Source organism: Lutra lutra, chromosome 13, assembly GCF_902655055.1.
Source record: "Lutra lutra chromosome 13, mLutLut1.2, whole genome shotgun sequence".
Classification (NCBI taxonomy): domain Eukaryota; kingdom Metazoa; phylum Chordata; class Mammalia; order Carnivora; family Mustelidae; genus Lutra; species Lutra lutra.
Window position 1 is genome coordinate 41,036,690 of NC_062290.1, and position 19,870 is coordinate 41,056,559.

General features: G+C 36.5%; 1 protein-coding gene across 7 annotated transcripts in view; it reads right to left on the reverse strand.

The window, feature by feature from the left end:
- Positions 1-19,870, reverse strand: part of NFIB (nuclear factor I B) — a 233,567-nt gene that overhangs the window by 47,689 nt on the left and 166,008 nt on the right. For all 7 annotated transcript variants that reach the window (XM_047701107.1, XM_047701113.1, XM_047701112.1 and 4 more), the window contains exons 5-6: positions 19,407-19,527; positions 15,624-15,742 (exon numbers count right to left, since the gene is read on the reverse strand). In XM_047701107.1, coding sequence (XP_047557063.1) covers positions 15,624-15,742; positions 19,407-19,527 — 240 coding nt within the window. The remainder of the gene's footprint in view (positions 1-15,623; positions 15,743-19,406; positions 19,528-19,870) is intronic.

A 19,870-nucleotide genomic window follows, 5' to 3' on the forward strand; every position in this document is an offset into this window, starting at 1 on the left:
CATTACAAACACAAACACAAAACGTCATTAATTGCAATCGTAACATTAGCTTGTAGAGAAGATTCTTCTTCAGGACAGAAGTCACTGAGGCTAATTTAAAAAAACAAAGGAAGATCACGTTGATGGCGTTATCCTTCATTTTCTATACCCTTGTTTAGATTTATAATCGGACAATTAGCCATGGTTTTAACAACCAGTTGTGAATTTAAATACATAGTAAAAGACCACCATGTAAGAAGAAGTTCAACTTTTATGAGTAGGTTCATTTAGATTCAAGCATAGCTTTACATAAGTATTTTGCAAAATCAAGTCATCTCATAATTTTTACTAGCCATGGTATAAATTTTTTGGCACTGGGATATACATACATCCTAAGCCCTGATGTGTTATTCATTTTGCAGCATCACTTCAAAGAGATAAAGGCTTAAGCAAATAAAGAGTTAGATCAACTCATCTCCCAACAAGGTAATTTCATCTACAAAGGAAGAACGTTGCTGTGAAACACAGCGTATGCACTCGACTCATCAGCAGCTTGCACAAATGGCGCTCCAGATGTATATCTGTTCAAGTCAGCCCAAGGCAACAATTTTGATCAATTCTAATGTGATAAAATGCTGCAGGGAAAGTGTGCAGAAACGTGTTTACGTCAGCCCTTAATTAAACTGTTGTTCACTTCCAAAGAACCTTAGGAAACACTAATGAGACATGAGTTTTGGCAATTTCTTCATCAAAGCAAAGACCCCTTCCTCAGTCTGTAGCAGCCTGTCATCTAAGTCGCTCCCGGGATAAATGTCACATGGCACTCCAATCAGTTAGCCACCTGTTAGTAGAACTCCACTGAAGTCAACTAGTGATCTAGGGCAAGCTCAAACAGCCACCTTAACACCTGCCTGTCTGGGACACCTGCTCCTTTTTCACACAGAGGAGAGCAATATGTTAGCTTTTCCAATATGCTGGAGTAGACTGAGGTTACAAATCAAATTTCTAACACCTACATAGAAAACGCATCATTTTCTTTAAAAAAAAAAAAAGTTTATTCTTCTTCCCTATAATGACACTTATGGTTTACTACTATTTATTTCAAATCAATTACATAAGAGCACAGAAGAGTTCTTGAATTTCTGGAAGCTATTAATTTCAGCATGGCATAACAATAAATTAAAATATATTAACTGTACCACTCCTATAATTTAGAAAAACACATTTCTATCTAGTTAACAAAGAAGTAAATTTAAAGTATTTTAACAGTCCAATTCTTTCCATATTCTTAAGTTGTCTTTCTTATTTATACACCACGCTTGTGAACAAGTCCAAATGAACCCTCGAGGTACAAATCATCATTTGCTGACTTCTTGTGGTTTCCAGTATTTAAGGTTAAGATATATTTTATTAGGAAGTGCTTAAAAAGCCATCATCATCATTAAAAATGCCTTCTTTATTTTTTACATTATCAAGCTGCTGAGAAGATGTTACAGGATACTTTTTTTTTTTGTAGAAGGAAACTCAAGGCACAATGAAAACAGCAACAGGGAAGCTTCTGTTACCCTTGACACTTTGGGATGAGCAGGAGAGAGACCAAAGAAGGGAAGTGCCTATGTGGTAACAGTTTTTCAGTGGTCCCATGACTAAGATTTGACAAGATTATGTTATATTGATCAGTGTTACCCAGGTAAGACCTCTCATAGTTTTCTAAGTTTCCTTATTTTTAAGAAGGTTCTAGACTTTCATAGATTTTTTTTTCTAGAGGTTTAGAAATTTACAAAAACTCTGGACACAGGAAACCTCCTCAGAGACAGAGACCAAATCCACTGCTGAATGAGGCTAAGGTGGTCAGCACATCCATCACTCCGCTGAAACTGTCAAGCAACACAAAACACGGGGAGTGAAAAATGGACTTCAGCTAAACGGGAATCTCCATTGTCCATTACACTGCCAAGGTGGCAGCTGGACGACAACATGAGAAAGGACCGAGCTATCTGCATAAAATAATAACACTGTTTATAATACATGAGAGGCTACCACATCTAGGGTGTGGGACCAGTTCAGGAACTAGAAATCTGATACTTTCACATCAGGCCATAAATCCAGAGTCAGTCCTGAGAGAAGGAAACAGCTTGGGCCCTGTGCCCAGAGGACAAGGAGAAGGCAAGGAACAGGGATTTGCCAAATGAATGCTCCCAGAGACCAAGGATTCTCGACCTCTGTTTTTGCCTGGGGGAGGTTTAGAGGTTATTTATAACCGTCAAAGTGTTACATGAAATACGGCATTTATCAAGCCTAGGAGATTCCAGCCCAAAGCCCTGAAGTACTTATTTCTGGTGTTTCCTTGGGGACAACCGAGGGGATCCTTGCCTTAACAAGTTCTACCAACAGATAAAGGAGTACAGGCTGGGAAGTGCCCTGAGGGAATGTGGCCTCGAGCAGAAGAAGGGACACAGAGCCTGTGGGCTATATACTTTTACCTTGAAAGCTTCATACAATCCCTGAGGGAAGTTACTGTCTCCATGTCCCTATTTTTTCCCACAATAAAACAGAGCTATCCTGGCTCACGGGAAGAGAATGTGAGGTGATACACAATGGTTTCGATGAAATAGACATGACAAAAAAGAGATGCAAAGGTAGAGTCGAAAAGCCATGGAGACATTGTTCTTTAAATATATTCCAGAGGAGATATTTAAAAATTGCTTATAGAAGGGGAATCTGGGTGGCTCAATCGGGTAAGCCTCTGACTCTTGATCTCAGCTCAGGTCTTGATCTCAGGGTCATGAGTTCAAGCCTTGCATTGGGTATGGAGCCTACTTAAAATAGATAAATACAGGCGGACAGACAGACAGACATAAATATTGCTTATAGAGCCATGTACTACGTTTAAAAATTATGGATACGACAGTGGAGTTAAACCACTCAGGCATTGCTAGTAGGAATGTAAATTAATAAGACCTTCCTAGATTCTGTACCAATAATGGGTCAATAGCTTTAGAAATGGACATTTAACTCAAGTAATTCCACAGTAGGAACGTATCTATTCCTTTAACAAAATGTCACTATCTACTTGGTGACATGGTACCAGGCATGGTTTGAGGACAGTGAGTAGAACTAGACAGGAACACAATAATCAAACTTCATTAAGCACAAGGATCCCCATACCGTGATGATCACTGCGTCTTTATTATATAAAAACCTGCAAACTACTTACGCATCCATAAGCAAAGTAGACATTTAAAAGTATGTAGTACAGGCAAGGATGACATATTATGAAGCCATCATAAAGAGGAAATTCAATGACATGGTAAAATACCATTGTATTATAAAAATCTGTGTGAGTGGCTCAGTGGTTTAAGCCTCTGCCTTCGGCTCAGGTCATGGTCTCAGGGTCCTGGGATCGAGCCCCGCATCGGGCTCTCTGCTCAGCGGGGAGCCTGCTTCCCCACCCCCTCTCTCTCTGCCTGCCTCTCTGCCTACTTGTGATCTCTGTCAAATAAATAAATAAACTCTTTTTAAAAAAATCTATGTAATAGAATTATTGGGGGCTTTTATTTTCTTTTTATTCTGCCAGCTTTTTTTTTTTTCAAAACTCCCATAAGTAATTTTTACTGTTACAATAAACAAAGGTAAATTACATATTTGGGGGAAGGGGAACACTGCCTGTGGCTCCATGAAGTATTATAAATGGGTGGACAATGTTGGATCTTGTTATTTCCTTCTTTTCTTTTTTTAAAATTTTTATTCATTTATTTGAGAGAAAGAAAGAGCATGAGTGCGGGGAGGGGCAGAGAGAGGGAGAAGCAGACTCCCCACTGAGCAGGGAGCCCCTTGTGGAGTTCAATCCCAGCACCCTGGGACCATGACCTGAACCAAAGGCAGAGGCTTAACTGACTGAGCCACCCAGGCACCTCTCATTATCTCCTTCTTAAAGTAAGGAAATGCCTTATTGGTCTTAAGAATTCGATGTTTCGAAAGTATACAATGAAATGCTTAAATGTAACATTTGCAATTTAGTTGGCTAAAGGCAAAACAGTGTATTTTTGAGAACACAAGTGAAGAATAGAGAATATCTGAATATCTGTTTCTAAAGACTCTTCTAGATGTAAAATTTTATGATTGTGTGGCAAATGCGAGTAAGTCCTTCCCACACGCTCCAAGTTAACAAAAAGCTCGGAATGTTATGACAAGACATATGGACTTAATCCCACTACAGTAGTTTCATGATGATGCCAGATGATTCAAAAAAATAATTAGCTGCCATGTTAAGAAAGTATCTCCATATATATATATATATATATGTATATATATATATATATATTTACATTTATGACACTCTAAAATAACTCCAAAAAACGGCAAGCTACGTTAAGGAGAGATAAGATAGCATCTTCAATTAAATTTTTCAATCTTTCTTTTAAATGAAATCAGTTCTTTTTTTAAAGGAGAAAATATGGTAGACTTCGTGTTAAATAAATGAAAATTCTTACTTTAATCATTGAGTTATTTAATCTTAACTCCACTTGTGCATATTACTGTATTCTTCAGCAGTCTAAAACATTCGTGATAGTTTAAACCTCTCTCTATTGTGTATTTCAATCCAAGCACAGTAAGCTGCATGTTACTACAAGTCTCTATTTATCACCTCTCTCCAAAGGGGGAAAAAAAAAAAAAAGTCTCCAGGCTACACCTACACCCAATACAAAGTTAAAACTCAAACCCCTTTGAAGCTCACAAACACCTTCCTGAGACATTAAAAAAAGAAAAAGAAGGAAAAACAAAAAAACCTTTGAATAATGAACAACAGTGCTAAAAGAGTAAATACTGAATAAATGAAAACTGCTTTTTAAAAACACTTCAAAATGCTTTTGTCCATTAAGCAATTTCATTTTAACAGACAGACAATGACAAAGTGTCTTGAGTAATGTCAGAAAACCTCATTTGAAAGAAGGAAAAACACCCCATGATTATGCAGGGTTTGGAGTATATTTTAGTCGCTTATTAAATATTGGCATAGGTAAGTAGCTGCTATTCACTATGCCTCTGGGGAAAACCTCTTGGTTATAGAGGCTTATTAGTGTTAAGCATCTGAGAGCCATGGACTATAAAATAAAATCAATACCGTAACCTTAACTGTAAAAGTCAGAAAGATACTGGAAGAGTTCTAATTTAACAAGATTACAGATGAGATTTTAGAGGAGAACATTTGGGGAAAAGCCATGCATTTAGAAACATTTATGCTACAAGACATCTCAAGGTTTCTGTTGTTACTAATGCTGTTATTATCCGTGCTGGTAACGGTTAGGGTTGATTTAACTGATGTGTTACTTTAGTGGATTTACAGGAAAGTCCTAGAAATGATCTGGAACTTATTTCAAATAAAATCATTAAATTGAGGTAGTAAACTAATTGCTTAGGAACAATTATGATTTGATGTGGTTTAGTATGGTAGAGGAAAAAAATCACGAAAATGTTAAGGTCGTTAGTTCAGCAGCTCGATGCAAATATGATTACTTTGCACAATATTCTATTTCTCTTAATGGAAAAGTAGTCAAAACCGGTATAAATTGTAGTGTTTAAGTTCAACCTAAATCTATACTTTTCCTCTAACAAATGTAAATGAAGAAAAAAAGAACATTCTGTCAATGAAATTACTATGATGGCATATTTATTATCTTAATGGTTTTAGAAATCACGTGAAATTGATCAGTAACAAAACCTCTATTTAGTAATGGACCAATTACATTTGTGAGATAATGTCAATGAAACAGAATATTGTCACAGGATAATGGTCTCCTATTGCTACATCCCTAGTCATTTAGAGAAAATAAATGTTGCCGTCTGGCTGAGTCATTTATTTTCAAAGTAGGAGACACTGATCCCATAACAAGGTTCTGTTATAATAACTCAATCTCTATCAATCATTTGTTGTACCAGGATGGCGCAGGACAGGACATGTATTTTTAAGAGCTGCACATTCCTCAGCTATACAAAACATATGGTGCCTCCAAGCACATAAACAGCCCAATTATTGCATTATTCAAAGAGAGTATTGAAAATAAACATTTTTTAAAAATTAGGAATCGGGGGCGCCTGGGTGGCTCAGTGGGTTAAAGCCTCTACCTTTGGCTCAGGTCATGATCCCAGGGTCCTGGGATTGAGCCCCGCATCTGGCTCTCTGCTCAGCAGGGAACCTGCTTCCTTCTCTTTCTCTGCCTGTCTCTCTGCCTACTTGTAATCTCTGCCTGTCAAATAAATAAAATCTTTAAAAAAAAAAATTAGGAATCGGAAAACTTTCTGAATTTTCAAAAAAGAGCCATGTTAATGAGAGCTTAAAGACTCAAGTAACTGGAGATCTAAAAATTCTTTGATTCAGGTAATTTAAAATCTAGAGTTTTGGACCTGAAGGGACTTTAGTATTCAACTCTGTTATTTTACAGATGAGAAAACTCAAAATTTACTGAAATTAAGTGTATTTGTCTGAGGCCACACTAGTACTTGGACTTTCCATTATAGTGCTTTAAGCATAAAGCAAAAACTAAAAACAGAACTATTATATATATTTATTTATTATATATTTTTCATATATGTATTTATATATATCATATATCACATATATCTATATGTATCATATATCACTTATATATTTATATATCATATATATTTATATATATCACATATATTTATATATGATATTCAAGACTTTAGGATTATTTCTTTATTTTTATCTTATTTCCTTTTTTTTTTTTTTTCTTTAAGTAAGCTCTGGGCCCAACACGGGGCTTGAACAGATGATCCCAAGATCAAGAGTCACATGCTTTATCAACTGAACCAGCCAGGTGCCCCAAGACTTCAGGACTTTATTAACAATATGTCAGTATTAAATGGAAATGAGATTCTTAACATGAGTCCAGTCCAAGGACAGCACTCGTGAATCCCTGGAGTCCATGAACCCTTCTGATGTAATGTGCATTTATCTGTATTTAAGTTTCATACACTGGTGGTGGGGGGGAAGCCATAATAGAGGTTTTTTTTTTTTTTTTTTAAAGATTTTATTTATTTGTCAGAGAGAGAGGAGAGCGAGCGAGCACAGGCAGACAGAATGGCAGGCAGAGGCAGAGGGAGAAGCAGGCTCCCCGCCAAACAAGGAGCCCGATGTGGGACTCGATCCCAGAACGCTGGGATCATGACCTGAGCCGAAGGCAGCTGCTTAACCAACTGAGCCACCCAAGCGTCCCCATAATAGAGGTTTTATAACTACTTTACAAATCACATCACAATGACTTGTTGGAAGGCAGTGCGTGTAGTATGGGTTCTATAGCTAAATGAACAAGTGTTCCCATTCTACCTCTGCTACTGTGTGATTTATGTCAAATCTCTTAATCACTGTAGTGATTAGTTTAATGAACTGCTAATTTTTTTTTTAATAGGGTTGCAAAGCAAAATACATGTGAAGTCTTGGCCCAGCCCTCAAGGGTAGTACGTGCTCAATAAATGATAGCCACAAATGGCAAGAGGATCTGGCTTTCCTCACTTAGAGGTACTTACTGCACAAAGATTTTAAATATCTGCGGTTCCTTCAACAAATAAATGACACAGAAAAAGGGGTTACTGCAAAAATAATTAATAAAGAAAAATAGTTACTATAACTATCATAGGTTAAAAAAGGGCTGAAAACACAAATACAGTAAATGGACCATTTGGGATCCTCATTGAAACAAAACGGCCCATAAGATATTCTGGGGCATCTGAACATGGAATATATATTAGGTGGTATTAAGGAATTATTGTCATGTCTGTTACACTGATAATAGTATTGGGGTTGTGTTAAAAATAAAAGCTGCTGTCTATTAGAAATACTTAGAAGTATTTTATTTATAAGTAAAATGACATAATGTCTGGGATTTACTTTTAAGGAAACTTCAAAAAACTGACAGATAGTAAATGCAGTAAGATTGGCAAAATGTTGATAACAGTTTAAAGCTGGGCACATTCAAATTCACTTTATGATGCTCTCTGCTTTAACATTTTCCATAACAAAAAAGCTTTTAAAACATTAGGCTTAAACATTCAATCCAAAGCTCTTCTCCACAATTATCTATCTCAGGCACTCATAGATTCAGTTTTTTCTCGGTTTTTTTTTTTTTAGTTCTAAAAGTTTTAATCATGACACTAAGATTAAGAGGTGTTTTTTTTTTTTAAAGCAGATATACATTTTACTATCTCAAAATTTTGTTTTGACAATTCTTCCGGAACTCTGAAAACTAGTTGAAAAATCACAAAATCACAAAATCACCTCTATGATCCCATTTTAGTTCCAAAGAGCTAACAGATTCATGAAAATCCATAGAAAACTGTCTATCTGCCAGTATTCAAATTTTCCTATTTCTCCATTTCTCCCTACATACATATTTATTCTCTAGATGGGTTGCAGGATAACATGGGGGAAAAAACAGCTTTTGAAAAAGAAGACCTTGGCTCTGCTATTCATCATCTGGAGGCATTAGACAAGACAGACCCTTATGGATCCTTAGCCTGGTTAGCTGTGTAAAATAAGGAGCCTGAACCGCATTCTGCTCAATGTTCTAATAATCTGTGTTCTATCTCTGAAAAATCAATCTCTTAGTGTATACGATATTCATCATACAGTCACTCAAAAGAAACTGATTTTCTAAACTACTTCGAAATAAACTTAAACATGACATCAATGTATAAAAGGGTTAGAAATAAAATCTTTTACCACTCCAAGAAACTTTGCATGGCACGCTTTTATACTGAAGTACACTGTCTCCCATGGGTTTTTCACTTTCCTATTTTAGGCTGTGTTCTATCAATCTAGAGATCCAGCATTAATAGCAAGCTGTTATTTTTTCAAACTCATTATCCATTGTGGTTTTTCTGCAAAATGCTACATTTTTTTTAAAGATTTTATGTATTTATTTGACAGAGACTGAGAGAGAGAGCAAGAGAGGGAACACAAGCAGGGAGAGTGGGAGAGAGAGAAGCAGCCTTCCTGCTGAGCAGGGAGCCAGATGTGGGACTCGATCCCAGGACCCTGGAATCATGACCTGAGCCAAACAAAGGCAGACGCTTAACAACCAAGCCACCCAGGGGCCCCTACATTTTCAAATCATGAAGTCTCCAGAGCACTGAAATAGGAATATAATTTTCCCCTACTAAGTAGTCTTGGTCCTTCTAACATGGACGTAGGTTTGCCCCATCCAAAATGTTCTTCCTGGTTAAAACGCACGAAAGGAACAAAGGCTTCTGTTAGTTAGTAGGCAAATGTGAGGAATTCTGACGAAAGTTTTCACCAATAATTTATTGTTTTCCTCTCTGTCTGAAGGATGCTCCTGTTGTGACTTTTCAACTACAGCAGTGTAGCTAAAGAAAATGAAATACGCTATGACAAAAACACTCTTGGAGTTCGATCTCCAGTGGCATCATGATGCATGGAGAGGTTCACAGAAAGTTTGGCAGAACTGTAAATCGTTCACTTTCGATATGTTCAATAATAGGTTAAACAAAAAAAAAAAAACCCACAAAACTTAAAAATTGTGATTAAATGTTAAATTCAAACCATTTCTTTGCATGTATTCATCAAAAGCACTTGCATCTCTGATTTTGTCTGGCTCAAAATTTGATATTTGAACATTTGACATTTAATCCTTGTGATACAAACCTTAAGAATGTAAGGAATTGTTGGTGTTCTCTCTGGGTCCCAAAGGGGGCTTAAAAATTCTTCCAGGAAGATTACTAAGCATTTGCCTTGCCATTTGCTAGGACTTCATTTAATGTGAGTAACTCCCAGACAGTGGTTATTCAACTATTTGTAAAAGCTGCTCATTTGCCCAGCTCCTATGTTTCTACAGACATCTTGAGATTCTATCAATTGTCAGACTGTAGTTTGGGCTAGAACACTGTTTTCCAAAATTTGAACCTAGAACTTTCCTCCTTATGGATTCTTGAATGGAAAAAAAAGGAAAAAAAGAGGCCCTAAAGTCACAAACTTAAACGCAATCAGGCAATTTCCACTCATGGAGAGTCACACTGATGGCACCCAATAGGATATTAAACATTCTACAAATTCAATAATAAAAGAAAAAAGTTTACATTTTCATTCAGATAGAATTTTCCAAACCCAGCTGAATCCTCTTGTGTCTTGCGTGCTGAGTAACATTCCTTAAACTCACACTAAGAAATGCTGGTCTCTGATACTGGTTCCATCACTAAGTTTCCTGTGCCTGGTTGAACTCATGATGCTGGGCCAGCACTATTATTCTCTAGCCTGTGTTCCCTGGAGACTTTTGGTTTAATTCATTGGCTATTTAACATTGTATCCTCATAGAACGCTACCAAGTGCAAACTGACATTGAGCCCAACATCTAAAACTATATTACTAATGAGAATATTTGAAAAATGAATATTGAATGAGAATATTGAAAAATTATTAGAAAGAAACCTTTAGGGCTCAGAAATCTATTATAATTTCAAAAGACTAATGGAAGAGACTTATTTATGTGACAGAACTGTATATTTTTTAAAAATTAGTGTTAGCATTATTTCCTAGTACTCACAGCAATTATAACATGATTCCTAAATATTGGTTATTTGAGAGTCAGTCCAGTGTGCATTTCTAAACTACCCTTAAAATTGTAACTACATACCAATATACCTCTAAGTAGTGCCAGTTTGTGGTAACATACCAATTCATTGATTTTTACGTAAAGATTTACTTCTCATAGTGCTTAAAAGTAAGCTAGTTCTGAAGCATGGAGACAGTCCCCTCCTAGTCTGGCTTACATGATTTATTCTCTGTTAAGAACCTTTATTCATAAATAGTAAAAAAAAATATTTTTCTGCTCAGCAGGTCAAGGGCTGGAAATTTAATTTATTCATATTTAGTGCCCAATGCCTAGAAAGCTTCCTGGCAAATAATAGGCATTTGATAAATGTTAATTGACTCCAATGATCCCAAATCCTAAATGTGTAGGAATTAATAAAATTTTACTGCATACAAAGTCTTTTTGAATTTACATTTTATAAAACTAAGATTACAAGTTGTTTAAATATTCATCAGACTGAGAAGCTGCTAAATTTTCCATTTAAAAGCCCAGCTGTATACGACAAATATATTTACTGTATCATAAATGTCTATTAAATAGAGTTTCGGGAGCCTTAGATGCAAGCCTAGATGAACCAGCAGTGAAAGGTGCTGATATTGATACAGCACTGCTTCAAATGCCCAAGCATACCATCTGTCAGTCTGTGAAATTCCTAGGCATTAACATACAACAAGATTTAGTCCCAAAAAGTAATTTGAATTGGAGGAAAACAAAGACCTACTTCTTTTTTTTTTTTTTTTAAAGATTTTTTTTATTTATCTGACAGAGAGAGATCACAAGTGGGCAGACAGGCAAGCAGAGAGAGAGAGAGGAAGAAGCAGGCTCCCTGCAGAGCAGAGAGTCCGATGTGGGACTCGATCCCAGGACCCTGAGATCATGACCTGAGCCGAAGGCAGAGGCCCAACCACTGAGCCACCCAGGTGCCCCAAAGACCTACTTCTTATTTTTCCTCTTTTTTCATAAATTACAAAGAAGTACTCTGATGATTTCGAGAAAAGCATACCAACTAGAAATTGAGTCTCAGGTGGGAAAAAATAAAGGTACAGGTCTCAGATGGTGTTTTTTCCGTGGTCTTGGAATAAAGGATATTGTCAGCATGCACACGGATAAGCTCATCGGGTTCTATTAATTTAACCATTAAAATTGAAAATGGTGGAACACTGTATCCAAAAAACCCAAAGTTTTCAATAGAAGTAGAAGCAGTCAGGAAGTTTAAGACTAGGAAATTCATAGAAAACATTAAGGAGGAAAAAATACTCCTGAATCTAAGAAAGGAATAGAACAGTGACTATACAGTCCTTTGTTAGTGGCCAGTTTCCTGTTTCTTTCCCTTCTCTATGTGTAAAACAACACAAATAAAAATGTGGGTATTACATAATGTGGATGTTGATAAATTTAATTTCCCTCACTACACATCAGGAGAAACGTAAGCAAATTATACAGATTCCTACCAAATGTTTAATGCTATTACATAATGTTCAGTCTTAAAATGTTCATGTCTTTATTCTGCAAAATTAGAAATTGTAATTCTTTTATGACCAGGACATCGTAATTTTTCTGCGTTATGGGAAAAAAACAGAAAACAAGAAGCGAACATATGAAGATAACTAATTATGTTTATAATACCCTAAAATAAAGATACTTTTTCTGGGCACCTGGGTGGCTGGGTGAATTAAGCCTCTGCCTTCGGCTCAGGTCATGGTCTCAGGCTCAGCAGGGAGCCTGGTTCCCCCTCTCTCTCTGACTGCCTCTCTGCCTACTTGTGATCTCTGTCTCTGTCAAATAAATAAATAAAATCTTTTTTTTAAAGATACTCTTTCAATTAAATTATTAAAAGGTACATAAATTTTAAAAAGGCACCATAAATATTTGTCATTACATGAACCCAGATTTTGTGTTAAAAATTTGCCTAATTACTTTTGAAAATAGAATGAATATATTAGTTTGGCTATCTTATCTCCTTTATTTTAGCCTAGTTGGAAACAAAATCTCTGTGGCTTAAGTTGGTGTTTCAGATTATAAGGAAAAGTAGAATGCCCCATATTGTCCATAATTTTGCTATCTTTGGTTCTTCAATTTCAAAAATCAGTGTTGCTAAGGGCTATGGCAAAAGTAGATTTTAATGCAAAGTCAACACTATCAGAATAAGGCATACCCGGGAAATAATTAATGGTAAATTTTAAACACTTCTGCCAGTTATAAAAAGAAGCATATTTTAATCAACCGATAAGTAGTTATTGATTACCAATTTAGTACAGGGCTTTGTGGGAGAAACAAGTATAAGACACGTACCAAAGCTATTACAAATATCGAGTGAAACTCAACATGCCCTTTAGAACCCCTTTGTGACAGCCAAGTGTGTCTGAAGAACATGTGAAGACAGACAAGAACAACCATGGGGCATTTTATTTTCCAAATTTTAAAAAAAGTAATTTTCTAAGAACAAAAGGATGGCATCTGGCTTAGCAAATTTATAAAGATAGTACTGTACGTCCCTCATTTTTTTATTGTAGTGCAAGACTTCTTCCCACAATGGCTTATTGTGCACATTACAAAGTCTTCAGGGTCTTGAAAATTAAAGTGACAGAGTTTTTTTAAGCACACTTGAGAATGGAGCATTCTTCCTGACTCTTAATAAAATATGCCCTCACAGACTTCTCCAGTAATTCTAGTCATCTTGACAAAAGAAAATCACCAAGACAATACGACGATTTTACAAAGAGAAAGAATGACAGTTTCCCTTCTACTTTTCAAAAATGTTTTATAATATGATTTGAGATTGCCTTTACTCAAAAGGCTGAAAGAGGAATCAATTTCTACAAAGTGACACTCTCTATAATAAAGAACACCTACACTTCTGAACAACACACCCGTTCCCACACATTCACAGTGTTATTATTATTACCATTAGAATCTTTTCCAGAATAATTTTCTCCAGAGGAAAATATGGCTTTGTTTAAAACAAACTGACAATGCAAGTTAAACAAGCAATAAAATAGAAAGCGTCGAAGGTTTGGTTTTCATTCTTACTTCTGCAAGTCTGGTGAAAGTTCTCGCCTTCACGAATGAGACTGATATTCTGCCTATCAATGTTTCATTTGTCCAAAAAATAACTTTTATGCCCCTACTATGCACCAGGGTGCTGTTACATAATAGCCAAATCCATAAGGTCCCTGCCTTCATAGTGCAGATGGGTTTAGACAATGAACCCCGCAAACAAGTACATAACTATTTATTATGAGAACAATGAAGGAACACTACTGGGTGTCAGGAGAGGAAAACAGGAAGACCGAATTTAGATCGAAATTCCTCAATTTAGGCTGGGGCTTAGAAGATGCCCCCCAATTTTTGAGATGAAGAGTTAGCAGAGGATAATCCCAGAGGGTGTGGGTGAGAGTAAGGTCTTGGGTTCTGCCTTCCCAAATATTAACAAAGCAACAAGCTAAAGTGCAGAAAACAGCAGCAAGGAACACGGCCTGCCCCTCATATGAGAGGATTCTGATTTTCTTCTAAGAGGAGTGGGAAATTACTGAAAGATTTAAGCAAAGGAGTAATACACTGTTACTATGTTTTATAGAGATTTTGTCTACCGTTTGAAGAATAGATTTGGAAAGGCCAGGGGTTGGGTGGGGGGAGGTCATCTCAGAGCCAAAACTCTTCCAGCTGATTTTCAGATCCTTCCACAAAATGACCCATCACCTCTCCCAACTTCCTTACACAGAGAGAACCCAGCCTCAGTGTCCAACATAGCCGCTATGAAACTTACACTGCCTTTGGCTATGGTTTTCTCTCTGACAACTCTGCTCCCTTCTTTACCAGTTAAAAAGTCTCACCACGCTAGAGGAGACCCACTGGACTCAAAGTCCAATTCCTCCAGGAAGATTTTTCACTATTTTTTTTTTTTCCTAGTAGAATATCTCTTTTTAAGAAGGTGCCACACCCAGCGTGGAACCCAACACAGGGCTTCAACTCACCACCTTGAGATCAAGACCTGAGCTGAGATCTGGAGTCAGTTGCTTAACCACTGAACCACCCGGTGCCCCCTTCACCCAGGTGCCCTACTGCAGATGTGTAAACATGTCCTAAGTAAGGAACTGATTTGGGCTTGAACTGCTATGCTTCGGTTATCTGCCTCCTGAGATAACCTAGTGTACTGCTCCCCAGCCTTAGAAACATAGACTCAAGTCATGGGCTAAAAAACCATTGATAAAGAGATTTTTCTTTTTACATTTTTAGTAAACTGTAAAATTTGATTTAAAAGACAATTTTCAATTTTTTTTTTGCTGTTGATATAAATCGTATTTGCACATAGACATACCAACAAGACACTGCAGTTAGTTAATATTTTTTTTATTTCTGTGCTTACTAATCTCCTGCTAGTTGCAGCAAAAAGGCAAGAGGATGTCTGATGAAATGTATTTAACCTGACAGACTTCAAGAACCAAAAAGAGCTAAAAGTTTAGATTTAGAGAGCCAAATAATACCTATGGAGTGATATTTTTTCCCCCAAGGCCGCCCTACAACTGGGTCATAGTTTCACCTAGAAGGAACAACCAGACTGACTTAGACGTGATGTCTGTGACATTACACTTGAATTTATTGTTTAGGCTGTACCTACTTCCAAAGGGAATTATGTCTTCCTTTAGATGGGAACAGTTAGTAAATGTCTCCTGCAACCTGTTATAAGGGTGGGTCCTCCCTGAAACACCCATACAGAGTAGCAGACTGATCTAATGGGAGCCACAATTTGTGGTTTGGCTGCAAACTGGCCAATGAAAGCAGACACACATGGTCACATGTGTGATTGAGGGTTCTAAGAGATCATTCTGTCTGGGAGAATTTTTGTAACTGTGGTGACATGTGACTAGTACATTATCTTCAAACTAATTTTACTGCCATCATTTTATGAAGAAAAGATCTGTATTGACTCAATGATGAAATTTTGACTAAAGGAAACTTCGGAAACAAGCTGACATCTTACTCTGATGTCCCCCGAGGAATCACCTCATCGCTTACCTTGATCTCTTTCGTGCCATGTTCGGCTTCCAGCAGCTGGTGAATTCGGAGACGGATAGAAATCTCCTGTAGGACTTGGTTCCATATTTTCGTCTATGGATATAGTTTTGGGTCTTTTGCTGTTAAAATATGACAACAGTTGCTTTAATGGGATGACTAAGGAGGTGTGCAGCAGATGAAAATATGTAATTTGAGAAGAGTCTTACTAAGAAAATTTCCATAAACACAAGTAATAGCATTTCAGTATCTTTTCTGAAACAATGGAGAGCATTCCAGACTTCAACAGGAGTAGCAAACACTTCTAGTTGTACATGTCATTTATTACACCATATTATACCTATACCTGCCTAATGATAGGTTGCTTATTATATTTACCTTTTAAAATGTGTTTCCAAAGAAATATCTGTAGTATAAAGTGAACTCATTTTTAAAAAGAAGATTTTATTTATTTATTCAACAGAAAGAGACACAATGAGAGAGGGAACACAAGCAGGAGGAGTGGGAGAGGGAGAAGCAGGCTTCCCGCTGAGCAGGGAGCTCGATGCAAGGCTCGATCCCAGGACACTGGGATCATGACCTGAGCTGAAGGCAGATGCTTAACAACTGAGCCATCCAAGCACCCCTAAAAAGTGAATTCTTGATGTGATATGTGTACTAACTTTAAAATTATTAAGATTGGAAAATAAGTAAATAAATAAATAAGATCATTAAGATTGTACCTGACTCTTATTATTATTATCAATGATAATAATATTCATTAGCATAGCGCTGGCCATACCAGTATAATTCTTTCATATTAATTCAAACATTAAGGCAAAAGAGTCAATAGAACATGAGATCTGGAGTGAAACCAACCTAGTAGCAAATCTCGACTAGGCCACTCACTACTTCTTAATAGTAAGCTCCTTAACCTTTTTAAACTCAGTTTAATCATTTATAAAATGGAAATAATAAAACCTAGTTCAAAGAGGAGTGGTTGAGATGATTAAATGTAAAGCTCTTAGTAAAGTGGTTGGCATTTAGAAGATACTTATTAAGTAGTAATTATTATGAGTAACCATATAATTAATAATGTAAAAATTTTGTAGGACTTTATTGATTATAAATTATTTCATATATTCTTCTTTATATTTTTTATAAAAAATTAGGTTATGATCTTTTATCCTCAAAATCAACCATGAAAAATATGTCATTGCCAAATTCATACAAACAGTATGCTTTTGGAATGATACATTTTAGGAGCACCTGGATGGTTCAGTTGGTTAAGTTTCCGACTCTTATTTTGGCTCAGGCCATGATCTTAGGGTCATGAGATTGAAACCTGCGTTTGGCTCCATGCTGGGTGTCGAGCCTGCTTAAGATACTCTCTCTCTCAAAATATAAATAAACAAACAATAGAACTTAATAAAGAACATATGGCTCATCCTTATTAAGAAAAGTGACTATTTACAGCAGAGATGAAAAAGCTGTCATGGAGGTACCAGGATGGCTCAGTCTATTAGGCCTCCTACTCTTGATTTCAGCTCAGGTCATGATCTCAAGGTCGTAAGATTAACTCCTGTGTTGGGCTCTGTGCTGGGCATAGAGCCCAGTTAAGATTCTCTTTCTCCCTTTCCAAACTGCCCACCTCCCCACCCTCAAAAATAAACAAACATATATATATTTTTTTCATATATACATGAAAAAATATGAAAATTTATGTCATGGCATAGGTCATTCTGCATGATATACTGTTATCATATATTCCCATCAATATCCTATTAAACAGTCAATTTATTACTATGAAAATGGATTTTTTCCTTAAATTAAAAAAATAAAAGACCTCATGTACATTTCTACAGGTAAAAACCAACAAGAGGTTATCTTCTGTAATAACTTTGTGCAGTGATAATAAACACAATGTCATAAGACTTCAGAGTTGGCGCTGATTTCTTAAGTCCTATCCGTAAATCAGCCCTTCCTTTTCTTACAAGTGGAGAGACAAACGTGGAGAAATTCAGTGAATTTCCCAGGGCATATTAGTGGAAGCCATCTGCCACAAAGGAAGGACTTCTGAATTCCAAGACTGTGTTCTTTTTGCTGCACTGTTTCCAAATCCTAGAAACCTGTGTACATCCGGAATCCTAGAAGCACGTGTAGATACTCACAGAGGTACCTGTGATTAATATTTGACTCACAACTCCCAGAGTATTAACATGATGTCGAAGACAACCATTTCTATCCATGGGAAACCACAGTGGGAGTCAATAACAGTCCTTTAATGTATTCCTATGGTATCCAAAGTTAGAATGCGTGTCTTTTCAAACTCTCCTTTAAACTAATTCTCTCAGCTGTGAATCAGTAGTAAATACGTATGTAAGACTGAAAGTGAGAGAGAAAAGGTTTTCATAAGGAAATAGTAGATGTTTTTCAAACCTTTTTTATTCTGAATGGCATAATATCTGAAACCAAATGACTATGAAGAAAGATCTGTGTTGATAACATACTGATCCATCAGACCAAGCAGAAATGTCCTATTCACATTTCAAATTTAGAAAAACTAAAGCATTTTTAAGACCCAACCATGTCACAGACAATCTGAGTGACAATAAACCAAATTACCTTGCTATGTAACCTAACCTATATGAAAACACAGTTTGATCATAAATGATATAAAATTGAACTTAGTTAATAAACAGAAAAATGTGCACAGCCCCGTAATTAATCCAAATGCAATTAACTTTCATTATTGAGAAGAGCATAGGAAAGTAATTACCCAAATATTCTTTAATTCTTAAAAAATGGCTATTACAAAATGAAATGTTTTGCTCTGAAATTCATGTACACTCTTACATTTAATCATGGGTATAAGTAATGCTCTGAAAATGATATGGGTCTCCATATGTTGAAGATCCAATTTAAAAAACAATAAAGCTGTAATATTTATTCATCTTACTTTTCAATAACTCAGTCCTCTTCTAACATTCTGTAACAGTGGAAGAGTGGAACGGACCATCACTAAATCCTACACCAACAACTTTCCAGGCTAGTTATCCCTCATTTAAATAGGAAATCTCTTTTTAAACTTTTGTGGGACTCAAAGTCACAATCAGAAGGTCAAAAGACAAAAGTGAGAATGTCAACAGGGAACTAAAAAGTAAAGTAACATCACTGTAGCTCTTCCCCAACAAAGGCTGATAAAACCAAATCTCAGAGCAAGTAGTATTTTCATTGGGGACTGAGAATCAACTAAATTATTAAAAAAAAAAAAAAATACCAGCTCACTGCAGACATTAGCCAAGTGTGGCCTAGAATAAGGCCTTTACTTTTAAGGTTAAGTAGATGACACATTTTATTTTTCGTGTTTTATTTTACCCAGTTCGGATAAGATAGTAGGGTAAAAGTTACCAGGATGGGTCAATCTGTAGACCAGGGCTCTCTGCCATGACAACATTGCTTGTAAGTTGCTAAAAGATTTAGTGAACTTGTAGAATTCATAGAAAATTATAAAATCATATTCACATTTTTATATAAAGGAAATACAGTACCCTTGTCCTACCCCAAACCAAATATGTTTTTAATGCTTTGAACAATTACATTTGATTTCCAAATATCAAAATAAATTTAACCAGGTTAAGAGTAACTATGTAGAATCAGCAGAAAGTCTGGAATTCTTGGCTTTGTTTCCCCGATCTCTTTATCTACCCACCTATCTGCATATCTACCTCTCCACCCAGCTGCATATAGACTGAGAACAGGACTGAGAACAAGTGTATATAGACTGAGAACTCCTCTTCCAGTTACCTGCTTGGTGGAGAAGACAGTGACCTCTGAAGATTGACCCCCGAGTTCATGTCATGATAGTATGGTTGGCTCGGGATTTCTCCAATTGGGAAGTTGACTCCAGTTCCCTGGGTTATGGGCGCTGAGGAATAAAACAGAAAGAAACATCAGGAATGACTTTTACACTTGTCATCTCTATTTGAATGTAATAATCTAATACGTTCCACACCTCTGGGCAAACTGTCTTTACCCTGAGACTCCAGTGTCAACCGTCCACCAGGATACAACTTGAAGACTTTCTCACAAGGCCAGTGTTCAAGTCTGGAAACTTGAGGCACTCAGACTATAATCATTGGTTACCACTTCCCTATTCCCACTCTCCAACATCTTCACTCACTCCTTTGTATTACTTTTCACTACATCTGTCGCCACACTAGTCTATAGATGCGTCAGAGGAAACGACATGTTTCCTATTACTCAGCACC